The sequence below is a fragment of the Zootoca vivipara genome, chromosome 7, assembly GCF_965207765.1.
Source record: "Zootoca vivipara chromosome 7, rZooViv2.hap1.1, whole genome shotgun sequence".
Lineage (NCBI taxonomy): Eukaryota > Metazoa > Chordata > Lepidosauria > Squamata > Lacertidae > Zootoca > Zootoca vivipara.
The window spans coordinates 917,302-936,409 of record NC_142590.1 but is presented as its reverse complement, the minus strand read 5'-3'; the positions used below and the strand labels follow the sequence as shown (position 1 = coordinate 936,409).

General features: G+C 45.4%; 1 protein-coding gene and 1 long non-coding RNA gene across 3 annotated transcripts in view; one reads left to right on the top strand and one right to left on the bottom strand.

Annotated features, from left to right (window-relative positions):
• Positions 1-928, bottom strand: part of RAMP3 (receptor activity modifying protein 3) — a 71,156-nt gene extending 70,228 nt beyond the window's left edge. For both annotated transcript variants that reach the window (XM_035102416.3, XM_088674843.1), the window contains exon 1: positions 267-928. In XM_035102416.3, the coding sequence (XP_034958307.1) occupies positions 267-318 (52 nt within the window). In that variant the 5' untranslated portion in view covers positions 319-928. The remainder of the gene's footprint in view (positions 1-266) is intronic.
• LOC148684953 (uncharacterized) lies at positions 899-15,749 on the top strand. Its single transcript, XR_015951223.1, has 3 exons — positions 899-1,035; positions 4,596-4,683; positions 15,614-15,749. It is a non-coding gene; the product is annotated as an uncharacterized LOC148684953 (long non-coding RNA).
• Positions 15,750-19,108: the final 3,359 nt, after the last annotated feature.

The window sequence follows — 19,108 nt, the reverse complement described above, 5'->3', positions numbered from 1 at the left end:
TTCCTAGGAGTTGGCTCCTATGCCCCCCACCCATGGAATTGCCTTGTTTCTTCCAACAAGATCAGAACATTCCCAGAGGGGAATTTTAAAGTAGCCACAGGAAGACTTTGGCAAACTGTTTTTCTTCCTTAGCAGGACTCCTGGAGAAGCCATGCAAATCTGGGGAGAAGGGGAGGGATATTAACCATGAAATCGGCTACAAAAGGGAACTAGCATTTCTTTCATGGACAGGGTGGCTGAAATGAACAGCAGCGGCATGTACTTACCCCACAGCGCAAAGAGGAGATGTTGCGCCAGCCATAAAGCATGAATCTCCATCCTGAATCTTTTAAGAGCAATAAGCGCAGCCGGCAATTTTGGGGAGAAGCAGCACACATTGGGGATGAAAAGAGGCGGTTCTGGAGCAGCCCTAAATTCCTTTTTCCAAGCCCCTTTTCTCACAGGGAGTCTGTTATTCCTTCCACAACATCAAGTCAAGTTGGCGGCAGCTGGGCGAGGAGAGGGGGATTTTCCTTGCACAAAATCCCACCCTTCTGCTCCTCCCATCACCCAGATGGCAGCAGCAGCAGCAGCAGCAGCAGCAGCAGGAGCCACTGCCCACCGCCTGCTCGCAATGCCATTTCCTGGCTGCTTTCTCCTCCCCCAGCCCCCAGGCTGCTTCAGCGGGAGAAGGATGAGGATGTCGCAGCTATTCTAGGATCCTCCAGGGAAAGGAAAGTGCAGCTGGAAGCACATCCAGGAGAGATGTCCGCTCATGGGGTGCGGAGATCTATCTATCTATCTACACATGCAGCCAGAAAAGGACAGCAGGAGGAGGAAGAAGAGGAGAGCTGGGCGGCTCTTCCCTGGGAAGGGGTGCGCTCTCTCGCCCTCTCTCTTGGGCAAAGTGGAGGGCAGTTGCAGTCGTCACAAGATACCGGTAGCTCTCCGACAACTTTGTCATCTCAGGCATGAGATGAACTTATCTCAACTTGCCAGAGGATGAGGGCGGAGGTCTTCTGACAACATCGTGATTTATCACCGTGGGATGAGCTGGTATGCTAACACCTGTTTGCAACAAACCTGTTAGGAGCATTAAAGAACCAACTTCAAGGAGCATTTAAAATACTATAGAGGGGTTGTTGCTGCTGCTGGTTTTTTAAAAACAGCACATATTGAGTAAAGGACTGTCCTTTTAAAAAATAGTTTCAGTCCAGTGACTAATATTTGGGCAAGGATCAAAGGTGCCAAGGAAAGCAATTTCCCGTGGATTTAAGAGCTGCAGTGAATAGAGACTTAGATTTCTGCAAGGGGCTTGCACTACCCCAGTAGAATTTTTGGGTTTCTTTGAATAGCTGAGATCTTGCCAGAAAACTGCCCTTCAAATTTCCCTGTTCTCTCCCTGTGGTTTTCCATTACAAGGGCTGTTGTTGGTCTTTTTTAAAAAAAATGAACATGTTTGCAGTTTGGGTGAGGTTTGTATATCTTTTCATTGATGCACCTTTTAAGATTGTTACATTACCCACTATTTTTGTGCTATCAGAACTTCAGAGGGGGCAGTGCTCTAACATACACCCATGTCCACTGCCATACACCCACATCCATCAGCAAACTTCCCAACATTAACCACACAGTGCCTTGCAGTGGACATTTGGAGAGAACAAAGGCAAGAGATTGCAACTGTGATTTTAATAACTGGACTCCCTGCCTCGCCACACTAGTAACCACACTTGAATGAGCACCACCCTGCTACCAGCCTGAGCCCCATGTTGCCACCAGCTGTGAGCTGCAACACAAGCAGCTGCACTTGGCTGAGCACCCTGTAGCCAGGCCAGCACCCTGCTGCAGCTGCAGAGAACCACTGGTCTGCCACTTTCCCTTTATTTTATTTATTTTTTAAATGCAGCAGCTGCCACACTTCAAGCAAAAAGAAACTCTGTGATCACTAAAAGTCAGCATGGGTTTCTGAAAAATAAGTCATGTCAGACTAATCTGATCTCATTTTTTGACCGAATCACAAGCCTGGTAGATGAAGGGAACACTGTGGGTGTAGCCTATCTTGATTTCAGCAAGGCCTTTGACAAGGTGCCCCATGATATTCTTGTAAAGAAGCTGGTAAAATGCGGGCTAGACAATGCTACCATTCAGTGGATTTGTAACTGGCTGGCTGACCGAACCCAAAGGGTGCTCATCAATGGCTCCCTCTCATCCTGGAGAGAAGTGACTAGTGGGGTGCCACAGGGATCTGTCTTGGGCCCCGTCTTATTCAACATCTTTATCAATGACTTGGATGATGGGCTTGAGGGCATCCTGATCAAGTTTGCAGATGACACCAAATTGGGAGGGGTGGCCAGAGGACAGGATCACACTTCAAAATGACCTTAACAGATTAGACAACTGGGCCAAAGCAAACAAGATGAATTTTAACAAGGAGAAATGTAAAGTACTACACTTGGGCAAAAAAGAAAGAAAAGAAAGGCACAAATACAGGATGGGAGACACCTGGCTTGAGAGCAGTACATGTGAAAAGGATTTAGGAGTCTTGGTAGACCACAAACTTGACATGAGTCAACAGTGTGATGCAGCAGCTCAAAAAGCCAATGCAATTCTGGGCTGCATCAATAGGAGTATAGCATCTAGATCAAGGGAAGTAATAGTACTACTGTATTCTGCTCTGGTCAGACCTCACCTGGAGTACTGTGTCCAGTTCTGGGTACACAGTTCAAGGATACTGACAAGCTGGAACGTGTCCAGAGGAGGGCAACCAAAATGGTCAAAGGCCTGGAAACAATGCCTTATGAGGAATGGCTTAGGGAGCTGGGCATGTTTAGCCTGGAGAAGAGAATGTTAAGAGGAGATATGATAGCCATGTTCAAATATATAAAAGGATGTCATATAGAGAAGGGAGAAAGGTTGTTTTCTGCTGCTCCAGAGAAGTGGATACGGAGCAATGGATTCAAACTACTGTACAAGAAAGAAGATTCCACCTAAACATTAGGAAGAACTTCCTGACAGTAAGAACTGTTCGACAGTGGAATTTGCTACCAAGGAGTGTGGTGGAGTCTCCTTCTTAGGAGGTCTTTAAGCAGAGGCTTGACAGGCATATGTCAAGAATGCTTTGATGGTATTTCCTGCTTGGCAGTGGGTTGGACTGGATGGCCCTTGTGGTCTCTTCCAACTCTATGATTCTATGATTCTATCTGCTTCTGGGCAGTCTACTGTAGATCCCAAGTAAGAGGTAGAATTGCTGGAGAGAGAATTTCCTTGAGAAGGGAGCCCTCACTGGCAGAGTCATCCCTGTTCATGGTGGTTCATACTGTGGTGGTGAGTGCAGAGTTTATGGTGGTTGTTTTTGACCTGGCTTCCCTGGTAGAGGAAGCAGGCAATGGGCTGGTAGTGAGGGAGAGCATCCCTATTGGGGCACTGCAGGAAGGGACTTTTGCCATTGTTATGAAAGGGTTATATTAGGACAGCGGCCCCATTCTGAGCCTCCAGACAATGAACAGGGTGCTGAATGCGACATCAGTTGTCCACCATCCACACCAAATTGCCTATTTATTTATCTGTTTATTACATTTAAATAGCCACCAACCCTGTGGCTCTACTGAGAGATATTCTTCTCCTCTGGCAGAATAGGAGGATCCTGGCAATGGTTGTAACCATAACTGGTATACACCAGGACAAACTGAATATGGGGAAGGGGAGGCTAGGGACTTAGGGGGTACTCATGCGACATCAGATGACATCAAAGGGACAGCTGACAGTCCAGTGGGGCCAGGGGGAGGGAGGACATATTAGAACCAGAGGTGCTCCCGTCCCCACAGAGACAGAGGACTCTCAGGTTGGGGGAACAGTGGGACTTGCACCCCAAGCAACTGAGGCAGGCAAGAGAATGCAGCTCGGCTCACTAGTGACCAGGTGGAGATCATGGGGCTTTTTGGGTCTGAGAGGAGGTTGTGGTCACTCAGCTGGATAAGGCTCAGGTGAGGATCACATGCGTCCACCCAGATTGGAAGGATAAATGAGAAGCAAGCCAGAGACTCTGGGTCTACTCAGCTTTCTCCGTTGATGGACCATAACTTGGCTGCTTTGGGGAACTCCACTGGACGGTGACTTTGGGACTGACCACAGGTGTTCCAACACTGGACCTTCTGCAGAGGTGTGATCCTGACCTTACAGATTGACTTCAGACCTTGCTTGTATTGGGCCCTACATAAAATATTTGAGGACACCCCCCCCCCCCGTTGATGGGCACTGCCATTCAAGTGGTGTGTGCGTGCCATGTTTTGTGATTGATTATGCAGGGCAGGGATCACCTGCCCCCCCCCAATATTTTATTCAACTTGGGACCCCTGTTATTAACTAATATTTAAAACAGAAATATTTAAATATTTAGATGTGATGCAACCATGCAGCTCTTATACAATATTTTGACACCTAGTGATGCTTTTTCACCATAATCTGTAGCTCTGTCAAAATCTCTTCCAAGAGAAGCTCTAAAGCAGGCATCTCCAACTGTCAGCAGTCTGTGATCTGTGGGAATGTTCGGGAATGTGGATGAGGAGATATTGTCCAGGTCTTGTTTTGATGCAATGCATCCATCTCCTCCTGAGCAGCTTTCCTCCAGAGACTGGCCTCATCGGGTGGCATCTTCTCTATCTCTTCCCATCTGGAAGGTTCCTGTGGAGACGCCGACCTTGCAAGGTAGGACAGCCGCAATGGTGGAACACCTCCGCTGGTTCCAGATGAGGGTCTGACCTCTGGTCTCTCATCCTCCTCCAGTGGTGGCATATCCCCATACAGCTGCTCCTCTTCCTCTTCGTCTCTGGGACTGTCAGGGGCCTGGACCTCCATGTCTTCTCGGGTGTGACCTGCAGGGGGTGTTACAACACTAGAAGGTGGATTAGTGCTTTGTATTGGTTCAAAAGGATAAAATACAAACTCCTCACTCCTTGGTTCCAGACTTGCTTGATCCCTTTTGCTTGGTTGGGCCATCCTTGTAAACTGGTTCCGCTGGTTCTCTGAAATATTAAGCTCATATACACCATCCTTTAGTTTGCCTTGAATATAAACTTCATCATGCTTAGTCACTATACATTGCCCTTTTTCAAATGTAATTTTAAAACCTTTCCTGTCCAAACTGGACACGCTGAGTAAGTTGCAATTAAGCTTTGGTGCAAACTTAACTTCAGTTATCTTAGTATTAATTGTTTCATCATCTACATTGAATTTCAACTTCACAGTTCCTGCACCAATTGCTTCCACCACATTGCCATCAGCAATTTCAATTTCAGAGGTTTCATCCTCATTAATCTCATTAAAATACTTTTCAAAAGAAAAATGTGAACTCGCTCCAGAGTCTAAAATCTACTTATTGCGTTTATTTTCACGATTCTGGACAGCTAGACTCCTCTCCTGCAGGAACGTGGTGTGCTCATGACTCCCCTTCTTAACGCCTTGTGGTTTTGAGGGGTGGGATTCAACTTTATTCCCATTTGCACCCTTACAGTTCCTTGCTACATGTCCTCTCAAGTTGCATTTGAAACAAATTATTTCTCTAGACGTCCCTCAGGACTTTGCAAAATGCTTGGATGCATAGCTGCTATCCTTCCTCCTTTGATTCCTTTCTTTAGAATCAGGCTCTCTCTGCATTCCTCTCTTAAATGGTTGATAAGCTCATTAAAAGTTAGATCTTTTGTGTGATCCATTAGACTTTTAAATGCTGAAAATGTTGGCCCTAATGATGCAAGCATGAACGTTACTTTAGTCACGTCATCAAAAGCTCTGGGAGTAAGGGCAATTCTTTGAACAATCTCAGGAAAATTCTTAAAATGCTCTGTAAACTCTTCTCTAGAATTCATCTTCAATTTGAGTAACTTATCCAACAAATATCTGTAGGAGCTCTCTGTAGATTGTGCATAAATGCGTTCAATGTCCTCTAGGATCTGAGATGCATCACTTTCTAAATTTATCAATGATAGATGCTCATTTCGCAAACTGCTCAAAATTATGTGCTTGGCTTCATCATTTTTAATATTCCAAGCTTCTATCTTGGCTAAAGCTTCTTCATCGGTTCCTGGTAGGCTTTGTTTCTTTAATGGCCTGCAGAACACATTTTGCAGCAAGATAAACTAAAATGTGCTGCTTCCATTGCACAAAATTATGATCATTCAGCAGCATATAACTTGGTCTTGCCTCACTATCAAAACTGGAGCTCGCCATCTTAAAATTTCAAAAATATCCTAACAAAAAAATTCAAAAAATTCAAAAATCCTAACACAAATCAAAATCTCAAAAATATTATTCACTGCCTCTGAGCTTTCAGTGCTGTAAACTCTGAGGGAGGGGAGGGGTAGCTAATGCCCTAGGCACACTGGAGAACAAGGAAACTAGGCACACTGGAGAACAAGGAAACTCACCAGGAAACTCTAACTGGAGAATTCCACACAGTTTAAAATCACAATCCAAATCAATCCTTCAAAAATACACAAAAATACGCGATTCTGGGCCCATACCCCTTTGTGGGAATGTTCAGGAATGTGGATGAGGAGATATTGTTTAATATGTCCTATCCCCGCTTGCGCTAGTAAGCACCAAACTTTAGCAGAGTAAAAACATTCCCCTTTTGCAACATGCACAGCAGAAAAGTGTTTGCGCAGGCTTGATTTATTTTCCTGTATTTTCCTGGTATTTCCCCCTTTATCCCTCTTAAAAGAAAAGACACGACACAATGCTCTTAAAAGTATAAAAGTAGTTTACTTACAGGCATCTCGAGATACAGCATACTCAAGAGGTAGACTTGCTTAGGTAAAAAGTAATATATACATGTGAAGTTCACTTTTAAGAAGTGGGACTCCATCTCATCTCTCTCTAGGCTGGAGGCCTTGAGAGAGAGTAACTGCAATCCAAGAGTAAGAGTCCAAGAGAGGGAAATGGCTGCTTGCTAGAGAATTTATCTACAGGAACAGGAACAGGAAACTAGGCTTAGTCATGTGTTCCTCCTCAGTCCTCCAAGTGGACTATCTAGGGATTGTTGTGACTTGACTGCACTTAACCCTTTTGCATCCCACACGATCTACTATCGAGTGTCAAAAACTGGCAGTGATTTGCATTATTCTCTCATTGTCATCCTTCAACTTAAACATATCATATTTGGCTGGGGATACGGGTGGCGCTGTTGGTTAAGCCACAGAGCCTAGGGCTTGCCGATCAGAAGGTCATAGAATCATAGAGTTGGAAGAGGTCGTCGGTTCGAACGTCAAAGTGCATGTAGATAATGGTTAATAGGTACCGCTACAGCGGGAAGGTAAACGGCGTTTCCGTGCGCTGCTCTGGTTCGCCAGAAGCGGCTTTGTCATGCTGGCCACATGACCTGGAAGCTGTACGCTGGCTCCCTCGGCCAATAAAGCGAGATGAGCGCCACAACCCCCATAGTTGGTCACGACTGAACCTAATGGTCACGACTGAACCTAATAACTATTACCCCCACACCAGCCCCCTCCCAGGGCCCTTGGCGCACGCGGGAAGTCTACACGGTCTGAAATGTCCAATCCCCCCTTTACCAGATGAAGAGCTCCGTGGGGAGGGGGGGCAGTGGTTTACTTTCGAGTAAACACAGCTAGACTGGAGCTGGAAAGGTGGGGAAAGAACTAGGAGGGAGAGGGCATTGTCTTTCCACGGGAACCGGCAGGAGGGGGAAGAAGCATCATTGTCGATCTCCCGCTGCAGCCTCTGGATGGTGCCTGCCCACCCCCAGCCCCGCGCAGCTGATCCTGATCCCTCCTTCTTCCCACGCGGCTCCTCCTTGAGCCTCCCTCCGTCTCCAGCAGCCGCCCCCTTCCTCGATCGGAAAGCCATGCTAAGCCCGGCTCCCCTCTTCCAGAACATACCTGCCAAGTCTGGGTCGTAAATATCCGGGATCGGCAGCGCGCATGACCGGAAGTTGCGTAACGCAACTTCCGGTGGCGCTTCGCCCTTCTATGGGCACCAGAAAATGGCGGCGCCAGCGCCGGAAGTCGCTTCCGCGCATGACCGGAAACACGTAAAAGCGACTTCCGGCGCCGGCGCCGCCATTTTCTGATGCCCATAGAAGGGCAAAGCGCATGACCGGAAGTTGCGTCACGCAACTTCCGGTCATGCACGGAAGCGACTTCCGGCGCCGGCGCCATTTTCTGGTGCCCATAGAAGGGCAAGCGGCACCAGAAAAATGGCCGGGTAATTAGGGTTGCTAACAATTGCATTCGCCTCCACTCATAGCTGCCAAGTATCCCGATTTAAGGGACAATACCGGGATTTTTCGCTAAACGGGAGACCGCCGGGAAACGCTAAGAAAAAAGGGATTTTCCCGGCGGATACGGGATACTTGGCAGCTATAACAATTATTAAAAATAAAAAAATAAAAAATAACAATTATTTTCAAGACGATCCACCTCCCCACCCTGACCAAGATGTGTATCTGAGCTCTGAAAAGCACAATTTGCAGTTTTCCCTTCTCCTGAAAATAAGCAGCAGGAGGGTCACATCACCATCACAAAGACCTGTCATCAATGCTTCAACGCTGCCTTAGGCTTCTCCACCTTCTACCTTAGGCTTCTGCCAGAGGTAATGGCTATCCTCTCTTCCATGCATTTGGTGGCACTCCCCCTGCACTGCTCACCTCATTAAGGTTTTGTCAAAAGCCACAGCAGTTGGCACTCTGAGGCCTTGTGGATGGGCAGAGCTGCCAGAAAATCTCTTATGTCAATCCAGCCCTGCGTGTTCCTGCCAATTCTTTCTTACACACTGGTGATGTGTGTTTGGAAATATACATTGGTACAAGTATTTGAAAGATTCCTAACAGCCCATAAGAAGTCCTAAAGTCTTTAATCTATGGGTTACCTTTACAGTTGGTTGAAACTCTATAATGTTTAAGGGAAAGGGGGTGCAGAGTATTGACTGGATTTTTTTAAGAACACCACCACCACCTTGTATTACTGTCAGAAGTGAGCTGGTAATAAATCCGTGCAAGCTGGAGTTAACTCTTTATGAGCAAGAACACAATCTGCACAGACTTGGCAGGATGCCAGGCCTAAGGAGCACAGCACCTCAGCCCTGGTAGGTTTTGCCCCATGGATCAGTTGCCAAGACTGAAAGTCCTGGCCTCCTCACAGCCATCTAAGTCCCCTCCTCTCCATGGCTTTTTGCAAGCAATCAGAGACTCTGCCACACTAAAGACCTGATTCCTTCTCTGTAAAGTGCAGTGATCAATTGAATATATATATATGAAGTGAAACAACATTTTGGTATCATGGTTCCAAACTGTATATATCAGTTGCTTGTGTTGCAATGGAACACTGTGGTGAAAGTCAGAGCGCACAGAAACGCTGTTTACCTTCCCAGAACCAGCACCCTGGTCCTGCTAAGCCTGGTGTGAGTGACCCAGGACTGCATCCAGGAGTGGCAACTTGAATAAAATATTGGAGGGTCCAGGTAAGCCCTGGCCTGCATAATCAATCCATGACACAACACACACACACATACTATTTGAATAGCAGTGACCATCAACTTGGGGGGGGGGGGCTCAGCCCCTAGGAGTTGGCTCCTATGACTGTGTCATCCACCGGATTTCAGCAGACCTAGTAACATTGTGTTACTGGTAGCACCAGATTCTCCTCCTATTCCTCTAGCTGTGGCCCTCCCTTTTGTCCCCAAAGAGGTCAATATAGAAGTCCTAATCCAACACTTTCACACGTTGTCCTATAGAGGTGTGGGACACATTTCTTATGCTATAAGGAATCTATTAAATAGTGGGTAGACGACACAGCGATTCTTCAAGAAGCTCTTTATTCAGAAGCCAGAACAGAACTGAACTGCATTGCCGAGCTGGCCTGCTTTTATAGAGGCTGGCTCAAACAATGTATCAAACATAATTCAAAGTTCCCTCCTAAAGTTCCCTCCTAAAACAATTGTCAAGACCTGAGGGAAAACTATATACACTAATACATAACACCCCTCCCCACCAAGAAAAGGCATTAGTTACATTTGTAATGGTTTCAATTAGGTACAAGAGCATAACAGTTTCAAGCTTCTATTTACAATGCAATGTTTCAAGTGCAGTTACTGACATAGTCCTGTAAGTAGGATGGCTGCTTGGTGACCCTGGTGGAACGCCGAGGGCCAGTGCCAGTGTCCAGGGGGTTGGCCAGTTCCCGCTGAGACTGTGGCGCCACCGATGGTGGCGGTGATTCCAAGTTTCCTGTCTCCGTGACTGCCGAAGGAACTGCCACGTGCGGACTCGGCGGATGGTCAGGCACAGCAGTGGCCCTAGACTCTGGAGGGCCGTGCTGAACCTCTGACGCGGCCTGGCTAGGATCCACGTCCGCAGCTTGTGAGGGAGGTGTAGATTGAGCCTCGCCTTCTGTTAGTTTGCTGGGGGTACAGTTGGGGGCACTGTGGCAGTGTCCAAATTCCCAACCCTGCGCCTCAGCTGGTCAATGTGTCGGCACCATATGCGTCCGTCTTTGAGTGCCACCTGGTATGAGCCAGTGCCACCTGGTATGAGCCAGTGACTCCCACTACCGTGGCCAGCACCAAGGAATGTCTCCCACAAAGTTGCAGGCAAAAACCCGATCCGCCGGAATGAAAGACCGTGGTGCGTTGACACAGCCCGGGGGTTTGGCCACACCAAAGTCCGGGTGTAGTCAATCGAGTGGAGATCAAAGGCAGTGGCCCACCAGCAGTTTGGCCGGACTCCGCCCTGTGGCCGCATGAGGGGTGATGTGCTGCACGAGCAAGTACTCAGTGACGCGCTCGTGCCAGTCTGCCTGCTTCAGGTGCGCAAGCGCCTCTTTCACCGATTGCACCATTCTTTCTGCCTGCCCATTGTGGCGGGGTGAAATGGTGCTGTCAGCACATGTCGGATGCCCAGTCCCAGGAGGTACCGTTTAAACGTACCTGAGGTGAACTGTGGTCCGTTGTCGGAGACCCAGATGATCACCCTCCCACCCTCACCCTGAAAACCGTTTTCTTATATTCCACAATTTCAAGCTCATGATAAATGAACAATATTTTTTCCAAAGTGGCAGTGGTGTAGTGGGAGGGGGGCGTGGCCCCAGGTGCAATTTTTGAGGGGGTGCGACCAAACACTCCTACAGCAGGCTCCCTCATTGGATCCTGGCTTGTGCCTGGCCTTGGCAGCTCCATCCCCAACCCAGGGGTGGAGAGAGGCCGCCTCTGCAGGGAAGCTGTGCCCCTTCCTCGCGCTTGGCTGCAGTTCTGCTCCCAGGTGCTCCCTGGGTGCGCTTTATGAAAGGAGCTACAGGAGGCTCCCACTGTGCCCCCCTTCCTGTGCCCCCGCCCCAAGCGGTGTTTCCCCATACACTCCACTACTGCAAAGTGGGACTATCTTCCTACTTGTGGAAGCTGGACTTCTACACCTTAGCCCCCCCCCCAAGGTCCTGTTTTGTGGACACCCAATAACACATTGATGTGTTAATGACCAACAATCAACACCTTTGTCTGTCAATGGCTTATTTCCCAGTCCCCAAACTAGGTGAGCTGCCTGGGCTTTTGATCCTAAACCAGGGGTCCCCAAACTAAGGCCCGGGGGCCAGATGCGGCCCAATTGCCTTCTTAATCCGGGAATCAGCATGTTTTTACATGAGTAGAATGTGTCCTTTTATTTAAAATGCATCTCTAGGTTATTTGTGGGGCCTGCCTGGTGTTTTTACATGAGTAGAATGTGTCCTTTTATTTAAAATGCATCTCTGGCTTATTTGTGGGGCATAGGAATTCATTCATATTTTTTAAAAAATATATAGTCTGGCCCCCCATAAGGTCTGAGGGACAGTGGACCGGCCCCCTGCTGAAAAAGTTTGCTGACCCCTGGACCTAAACTTTAATGCAACTGCATGTGGCATACTTTTAACCAAACTTTGCTTAACACATGAATTTATGAGTTTGATCCAGTTCTAACCCTCTACTGAATCTAGGTTATAGGGAGTGTGCCGCTCCCCAAACTTATGACAATACTGGCTTCCTGCTGGCTTCGCCCCTCCCCCTGTGCTTGGTGCCTAGTTCATTTCATTCAGTAATAGATCATGATTCAATCTTACTTTAGGATACTTACAGGTAGGTAGCCATGTTGGTCTGACGTAGTCGAAGCAAAATAAAAAAATTCCTTCCAGCAGCATGCACACGAAAGCTCATACCAATGACAAACTTAGTTGGTCTCTAAGGTGCTGCTGGAAGGATTTTTTTTTTACTTTAGGATACTTTAGGAACATGTTTACTTTATCTTTTCTTCTGTTTCTTAGATTTGCTATATATATATATATATATATATATATATATATATATATATATATAATATAATATAATAGATAATAGATATAATAGATAATAGATATAATAAAAATAATAATAAAAAATATAATAGATAATAGATAAAATAATATAGGCCAGTTGTGTTGTTATTGCTGTTCAAGCTAGCAGTGGGCTGCACAACTTTACCTAGACCTAAGCTAATATAGGAGGGCAATTGTTTACATGACTTGGATTAACATCTGAGGGATGGGAAGGAAAAAGGGAGTCTACTCTGGTTCCTAGCCGTCTTGTGCATACAAGTATTAGATGTAGCCCCCAGAAGCCAAACCAAGTGGGAGACATAGTCCCCCAACTATTTTTCAGTCCAACATGGAGCACAACATTCAACAGGCTACTATTCTTTATTTATAATACTGTCAGTGGGCTTTTCCTTTCTGGCAGTTCGACAAATTGTGTTAAACTGAAAGGTAACTGACATTCTTTTAAAGGTAAAGGGACCCCTGACTGTTAGGTCCAGTCGCGGACGACTCTGGGGTTGCGGCGCTCATCTTGCTTTAGTGGCCGAGGGAGCCGGCATACAGCTTTCGGGTCATGTGGCTAGGATGACTAAGCCGCTTCTGGCGAACCAGAGCATCGCACGGAAACGCCGTTTAACTTCCCGTTGGAGCATGCTTTCAAACTGCTAGGTTGGCAGGAGCAGGGACCGAACAATGGGAGCTCACCCCATCGTGGGGATTCGAACCGCCAACCTTCTGATCGGCAAACCCACCCCATTCTTTGTGCACCTTTATTACTAATGCAGGGAAAAAGAAAAATGCTTCCACCTTGTGGAGTGACACATTATAGCATCCGTTTCGTTCATTATGGGAGCTAATTCATTTTGTGCATTCTTAGCAGCAGAGGAATCTTTGGGCATTTCCCACATACATGCCATGACCCTTGTGCCTGATCTTTCAAGGAGAAAGTCCCACCTACTAGTAGGAAACAGACATACTAGACAGCAGGGCTTTTTTCTAGAAAAAAAGGTGCAGGAACTCATGGCAAACAGCCCTTTGTACTAGGAGTCCAGGCACTGCCCATTTACCATACATGCCTCAGTCCTGCTTCTCTGGCACACACAAGCAGGAGGGACAGGGTGTTTTGCAGAGCAGATGCACAGGGAGGTTGAGGAGCCTCATCAAAGCTCCACTGCACCTCTGGCTCACAAGAACCCCCTCTCTGGAGTCCATAGAGGACGTCTCCTTTGCGCTCCAGGGAGGGTCTTCTTGTGAACCAGAGACGCAGCGGGAAAGTTCATGCTGGAACAGCTTTCCAGAGAGTTCAGACTCCAAAAAAGCCCTGCTTCAACATTAGCGTCATTTTCCAGCCCTGCTTCTTGCTGACTCGTGAATCATGCAGAGCATTTGCCCAACCTGTAGTTAGGGAACTTGGCTGAGTCCTGGAAGACCCACTTCCTGTCTTGCAGGTCTTTTCCCACCTGGCCTGGCCTTGAAGAGACTTTTGGGCTGGGGTGTTGCTTAGCAGGCTGTGTGGTGCTGGGGGTAGGATGTTGCTCTTGTTTCTGTTAATTTTTTGTATCTTTATTTTGGATCTTATCATTTACATGGAAATTGTTCGATTTGGTTGTGTAATTTTTGATGTTTTGTTTATTGTTTATGACTACTTTTGGTATGTCTGTAGTTAGGTAAAGGTAAAGGGACCCCTGACCATTAGGTCCAGTCGTGGCCGACTCTGGGGTTGCGCGCTCATCTCGCATTATTGGCCGAGGGAGCCAGCGTATAGCTTCCAGGTCATGTGGCCAGCATGACAAAGCCGCTTCTGGCAAATCAGAGCAGCCCATGGAAACGCCGTTTACCTTCCCGCTGTAGCGGTACCTATTTATCTACTTGCATTTTGACGTGCTTTCGAACTGCTAGGTTGGCAGGAGCTGGGACCAAGCAACGGGAGCTCACCCCGTCACAGGGATTCGAACTGCCGACCTTCTGATCAGCAAGCCCTAGGCTCAGTGGTTTAACCACAGCGCCACCTGGGTCCCTTAGTCTAACTATGTCTGTAGTTAGGTATTTTTTAAACACAGTAAACCCACAACCTATGCGGGAGTTACATTCCAGGGTCTTGCGCCTAAAGCCAAAATAGTGTATACCAAAACCACATTGGGTTCAATGGTGGGCTGCAATGTCAAAGTCATTTCCCCCCAAACCCCATCCCTTTTTATTTTTTTGCCCCACATGTAAAGCTGAATGCGCACAAGTTAAATGCACGTACGTTGTGGGCATACTGTATGTTGTAAGCCACCTTGAGCATGGTTTTAACTCTGGAAACTGGCATACAAATAAAATGGTTTCCCTGATGGCACAATTTTTGTCCTATCATTCTAGGATTTTTCAGATTCGTTTTATGGCAGCTTTTCCCGTTAATGCATTGTCCTTGTGCCATTGATTTCCATGTCAGCCAACCACATGCCGTCCTTGGTTCCACAATGGCAGGTGGGAGAGCTTTCTGCTCGTCCGCTCAACAGCTGATGGGAGGGAAGTTGTTTTTTGCAGCTGGCTGAGTTGCACAGCTTCCTGGGTGAGAAGGGAGGAAGAGGGTCTCCGCTGCCCCTTGTTCCCCTCCTACCCTTTCAAGCACGTAAGATCCCATGGACAGAAATACTAAAAGGGAAGGGAGTTCATGATGGTTGGGAGTTTGTTAAAAGGGAGATATTAAAAGCACAACTTCAGGCAATACCAATGAGACGGAAACATGGAAGGTGCCTAAAGAAGCCAGGGTGGCTATCTAAAGAACTTTTAACTGAGTTAAGATTTAAAAGGGATATGTACAAAAAAATGGAAAAAGGGGGAAACCACCAGAGAGGAATTCAAACCAATAGCCAGCACGTGTAGAGACAAAGTCAGAAAAGCTAAAGCACAGCATGAACTCAGGCTTGCTAGAGAGGTTAAAAGCAACAAAAAGGGCTTTTATGGGTATGTCCGTAGCAAAAACGGGACCCGGGTGGCGCTGTGGGTTAAACCACTGAGCCTAGGGCTTGCTGATCAGAAGGTCAGAACACTGGCAATAATCTTTGAAAATTCCTGGAGAACAGGTGAAGTTCCAGCAGACTGGAGGAGGGCAAATGTTGTCCCTATTTTCAAAAGGGGGAAAAGAGAGGACCCAAACAATTACCGCCCAGTCAGCCTGACATCAATACCAGGAAAGATTCTAGAGCAAATCATTAAGCAAACGGTCTGTGAGCACCTACCGTAGAAAGGATCACTGTGAACACTAAAAGTCAGCATGGGTTTCTGAAAAATAAGTCATGTCAGACTAATCTGATCTCATTTTTTGACAGAATCACAAGCCTGGTAGATGAAGGGAACGCTGTGGATGTAGCCTATCTTGATTTCAGCAAGGCCTTTGACAAGGTGCCCCATGATATTTGTATCTGGCAGCAATGGATTCAAGTTACAAGAAAGAAGATTTCACCTAAACATTAGGAAGAACTTCCTGACAGTAAGAGCTGTTCGGCAGTGGAATTTGCTACCAAGGAGTGTGGTGGAGTCTCCTTCTTAGGAGGTCTTTAAGCAGAGGCTTGACAGGCATATGTCAAGAATGCTTTGATGGTATTTCCTGCTTGGCAGTGGGTTGGACTGGATGGCCCTTGTGGTCTCTTCCAACTCTATGATTCTATGATTCTAAGCAAAAGTGGGGGAGACAGAAAACAAGCATCTCACTTATGTGTGCGGGGCCCGGAATGCTACCTCCATGTAAGTGAGGAGTCGCCTCTACTAGAAACAAATAATGTTGCCGCTTCTTCAACATTTTCCTCATACACACTATTTATCACTATTTCACTATCATCTGATAAGACATGGAACAGACTCTTCTACATCCAGACATTATACAGCAGATGGTGCTAGAACAGGCAAAATCTCTTTACAAAGAAATGAATGAAATTAAAAATGAAATCACAAAGGCAATTTAAAAATACATGGGCATTTTGAATTTAAAAATAGGTGAACATTTGACATGGTTAGAAAGGGGCTGTTAATAAAATAGAAGCCTTTCATATGCAACTGTCTGGAGAAATGAAGCAATTAAATGACAAAGTGGAAATTCTGGGAAGTAAAAGTCAGAGAGAGAGATGGAAAAATATTTGGATAATTTGGCATTATTAGAATTGAGAGACAAAGAGTTCTACCTATGATTTAGAACAATTCCTGAAGAGGAGGGTGAAGATATTAGGGATAAAGTCATTAATTCCCTGGCATGCTTTTTGGAAAAGACTGTGGACGATTTGGAGGCAGAAACAGACAAAATCTACAGAATTAATTCACGTTTTGCAAAGCTAAGAAAGGTACCAAGAGATGTTCTGGTCCAATTTGTTAGAAAGAAAAGTAGAGACGAAGTCCTGCAGCAACATTTTGAGACTAGGTTGAAAATTGACAATATAGATGTGATTGTACTGAAAAAATCCCACAGCAGACACTGCATAAAAGAAATGACAAGTCAAATAAACTTAGGCAGAAAAGAATCCAATTTAGATGGAACACACCAGAGGGAGTGATTTTCACCTTTAAACAACACAGATATTGACTCGATTCAGTACAGCAAGAAAAATTTAAACTCGGTATGGCGGTTATGCAAATTGATGAGACCGAAGGAACAGAACTGGGAGGTGTAAGTACAGACTTGACAAAATAATCTGCCCAGATGTGGATTTCAAATATTTAATGTGAAATATAAATAGAGCAAATGCTCCTCAAGAGAGAAAAGTTATTCATTTGAAAACAAATGAAACTGGATCGGATTTGTTCACAAGAGACAAATATCAGGAAAAGGGAGGATATAAATTATTTGATTAAGAGAAATTAGGTGAGGAATCTATCCCTGGAGGACTGAAGAAAAAATGGAGTTGTTCTATATATACATTCCCAATTTTGCCTCAAACTGGCATTTTTCGATGAACAAGGTAGATATGTTGGGGTGGAAATTAATATCTAAGGGATTGAAACTTTGGTTGTAGGCATTTATGCCCCAAATGAAGAGAAATCTGTATTTTATAAAGAACTTATGGACAGGTTGATGGACTTTTCATATTAAAATTTGTGCCTTATGGGAGACTGGAATGAAGTGGTCTCCCCAATAGAGGACAGAAGTTGAGAGAAAAATGTGGAATCAAGGAGACTGTACAATTAAAACAAGGGGAGGGTAAACAGTGAAAGGTTATGGCCTCCAATTGTTTTCTCATTTACAATTAACAGAAATATTTAAGTTGGATAATAAGACTTTTGGTATAGAACAAAAAAAGAGAGACAGATATTGAAATACAATTGTGTACAGATGACAAACATGCTATTGCAGAAATATATGAACTTTGTTGAAATTTGAAAGGCAAGAAGAACAAGTTAAATAATGTATGATTAAATGGGCAAAATACAAATGTGGACTAAATGGTTAAAATATGCATTGTGCTGTGATTTAAAAGAGAGTTATTACAAAATGATGTAAAATTGGTACCTAACTCCTGAGAAGTTCGGAGTACTCTCCCCCCCTTTTTGATCTGTTTTGATTTAGATTAGTTTTTTTATCCTGATAAAAAGATATCTGATATTAATCTTTGTATTCTTTTACAAACTTGAATAAAATATTTTTTAAAATCCCGACTGGTGATAGAACACTTGCCATATGGAAAATAGCATGGATCAGGATCACTTCCAAAAAGCCTCTACATCCCTTCCTATTGACTAGATTGAAAAATTGTGCCTCTTTCCTACCTTTGTTTCCCAAACAGAAAAAAATGTGTAAAATTACGAAATGATCTAACCTTGTTCACTCAGTATCTCATACTACAGGGAAAGTGGAGTGCCTTACAAAAGTGAAAATTAAAAATTAGAATTTTCAGCTATGACAAAGTCCTGGTGATCAAGATAAAAGCTGGTAAGTCTCATTAACATTGCATTCACCAATGTGTAATGTCAGTAAGAGATGCAAATTTTCAGCTTCCAATTTTGTTTGACAGTTGGTCTAACTTGTGCAAGTTCTTTTTTAAGCCAGCAAATGCCACCTTAAGCAAGTGAACTATAGCCTGTAGCACCAACCCCTTCACCTCACCCCATAAACAAAGTAAATGCGTGCACCTGAGGGATGCAAAACCTTTGTACTAATAAACTGAAAATAGAGGAAAATACTTTGCTTAAAATATTTGCCTATTTGTGTGAACTGAAGGTATGATTTCCAGTGGTCTTTACAAACCTGTCAACTTGCTGCTCACTTCTCTGCATGTTACTTGGAATCAGGTTCCACAGGCTGTGTTTGCATGTAATGCAAAGCCAGAAAATAAAGCTTATTAAACCACGATGGATTAAACCTCAAGCTAGGCGCTGATACAGGCAGCCCATGCATTCCTGCTTCAGGAAAATAAACCATGGAGGGTCTGGTTTCGTGTGACATTTGAACTCAAACAAATCATGACCACTAGCCAACTTGAAGTCATGGCAACCGTGGTTTGTTCGTGGGAAACAACTATGATTCCAGGTTTGGACGACATACTAAGCCAGTCACTTTGTAGTTTGGTTTCCCCACTTGCAGAAGGCAGAAGCAAAGTAGGAATTCATATTTTCTGGCTTAGCATTAAATGTGAACACAGCCACTAGGTCCCACTGAACTTATTCCCCAAAAGGTAAAGGACCCCTAGACAGTTAAGTCCAGTCGCAGACGACTCGGGGGTGTGGCGCTCATCTCGCTTTCAGGCTGAGGGAGCTGGCGTTTGTCAACAGACAGCTTTCTGGGACATGTGGCCAGCATGACTAAACCGCTTCTGGAGCAATGGGACACCGTGACGGAA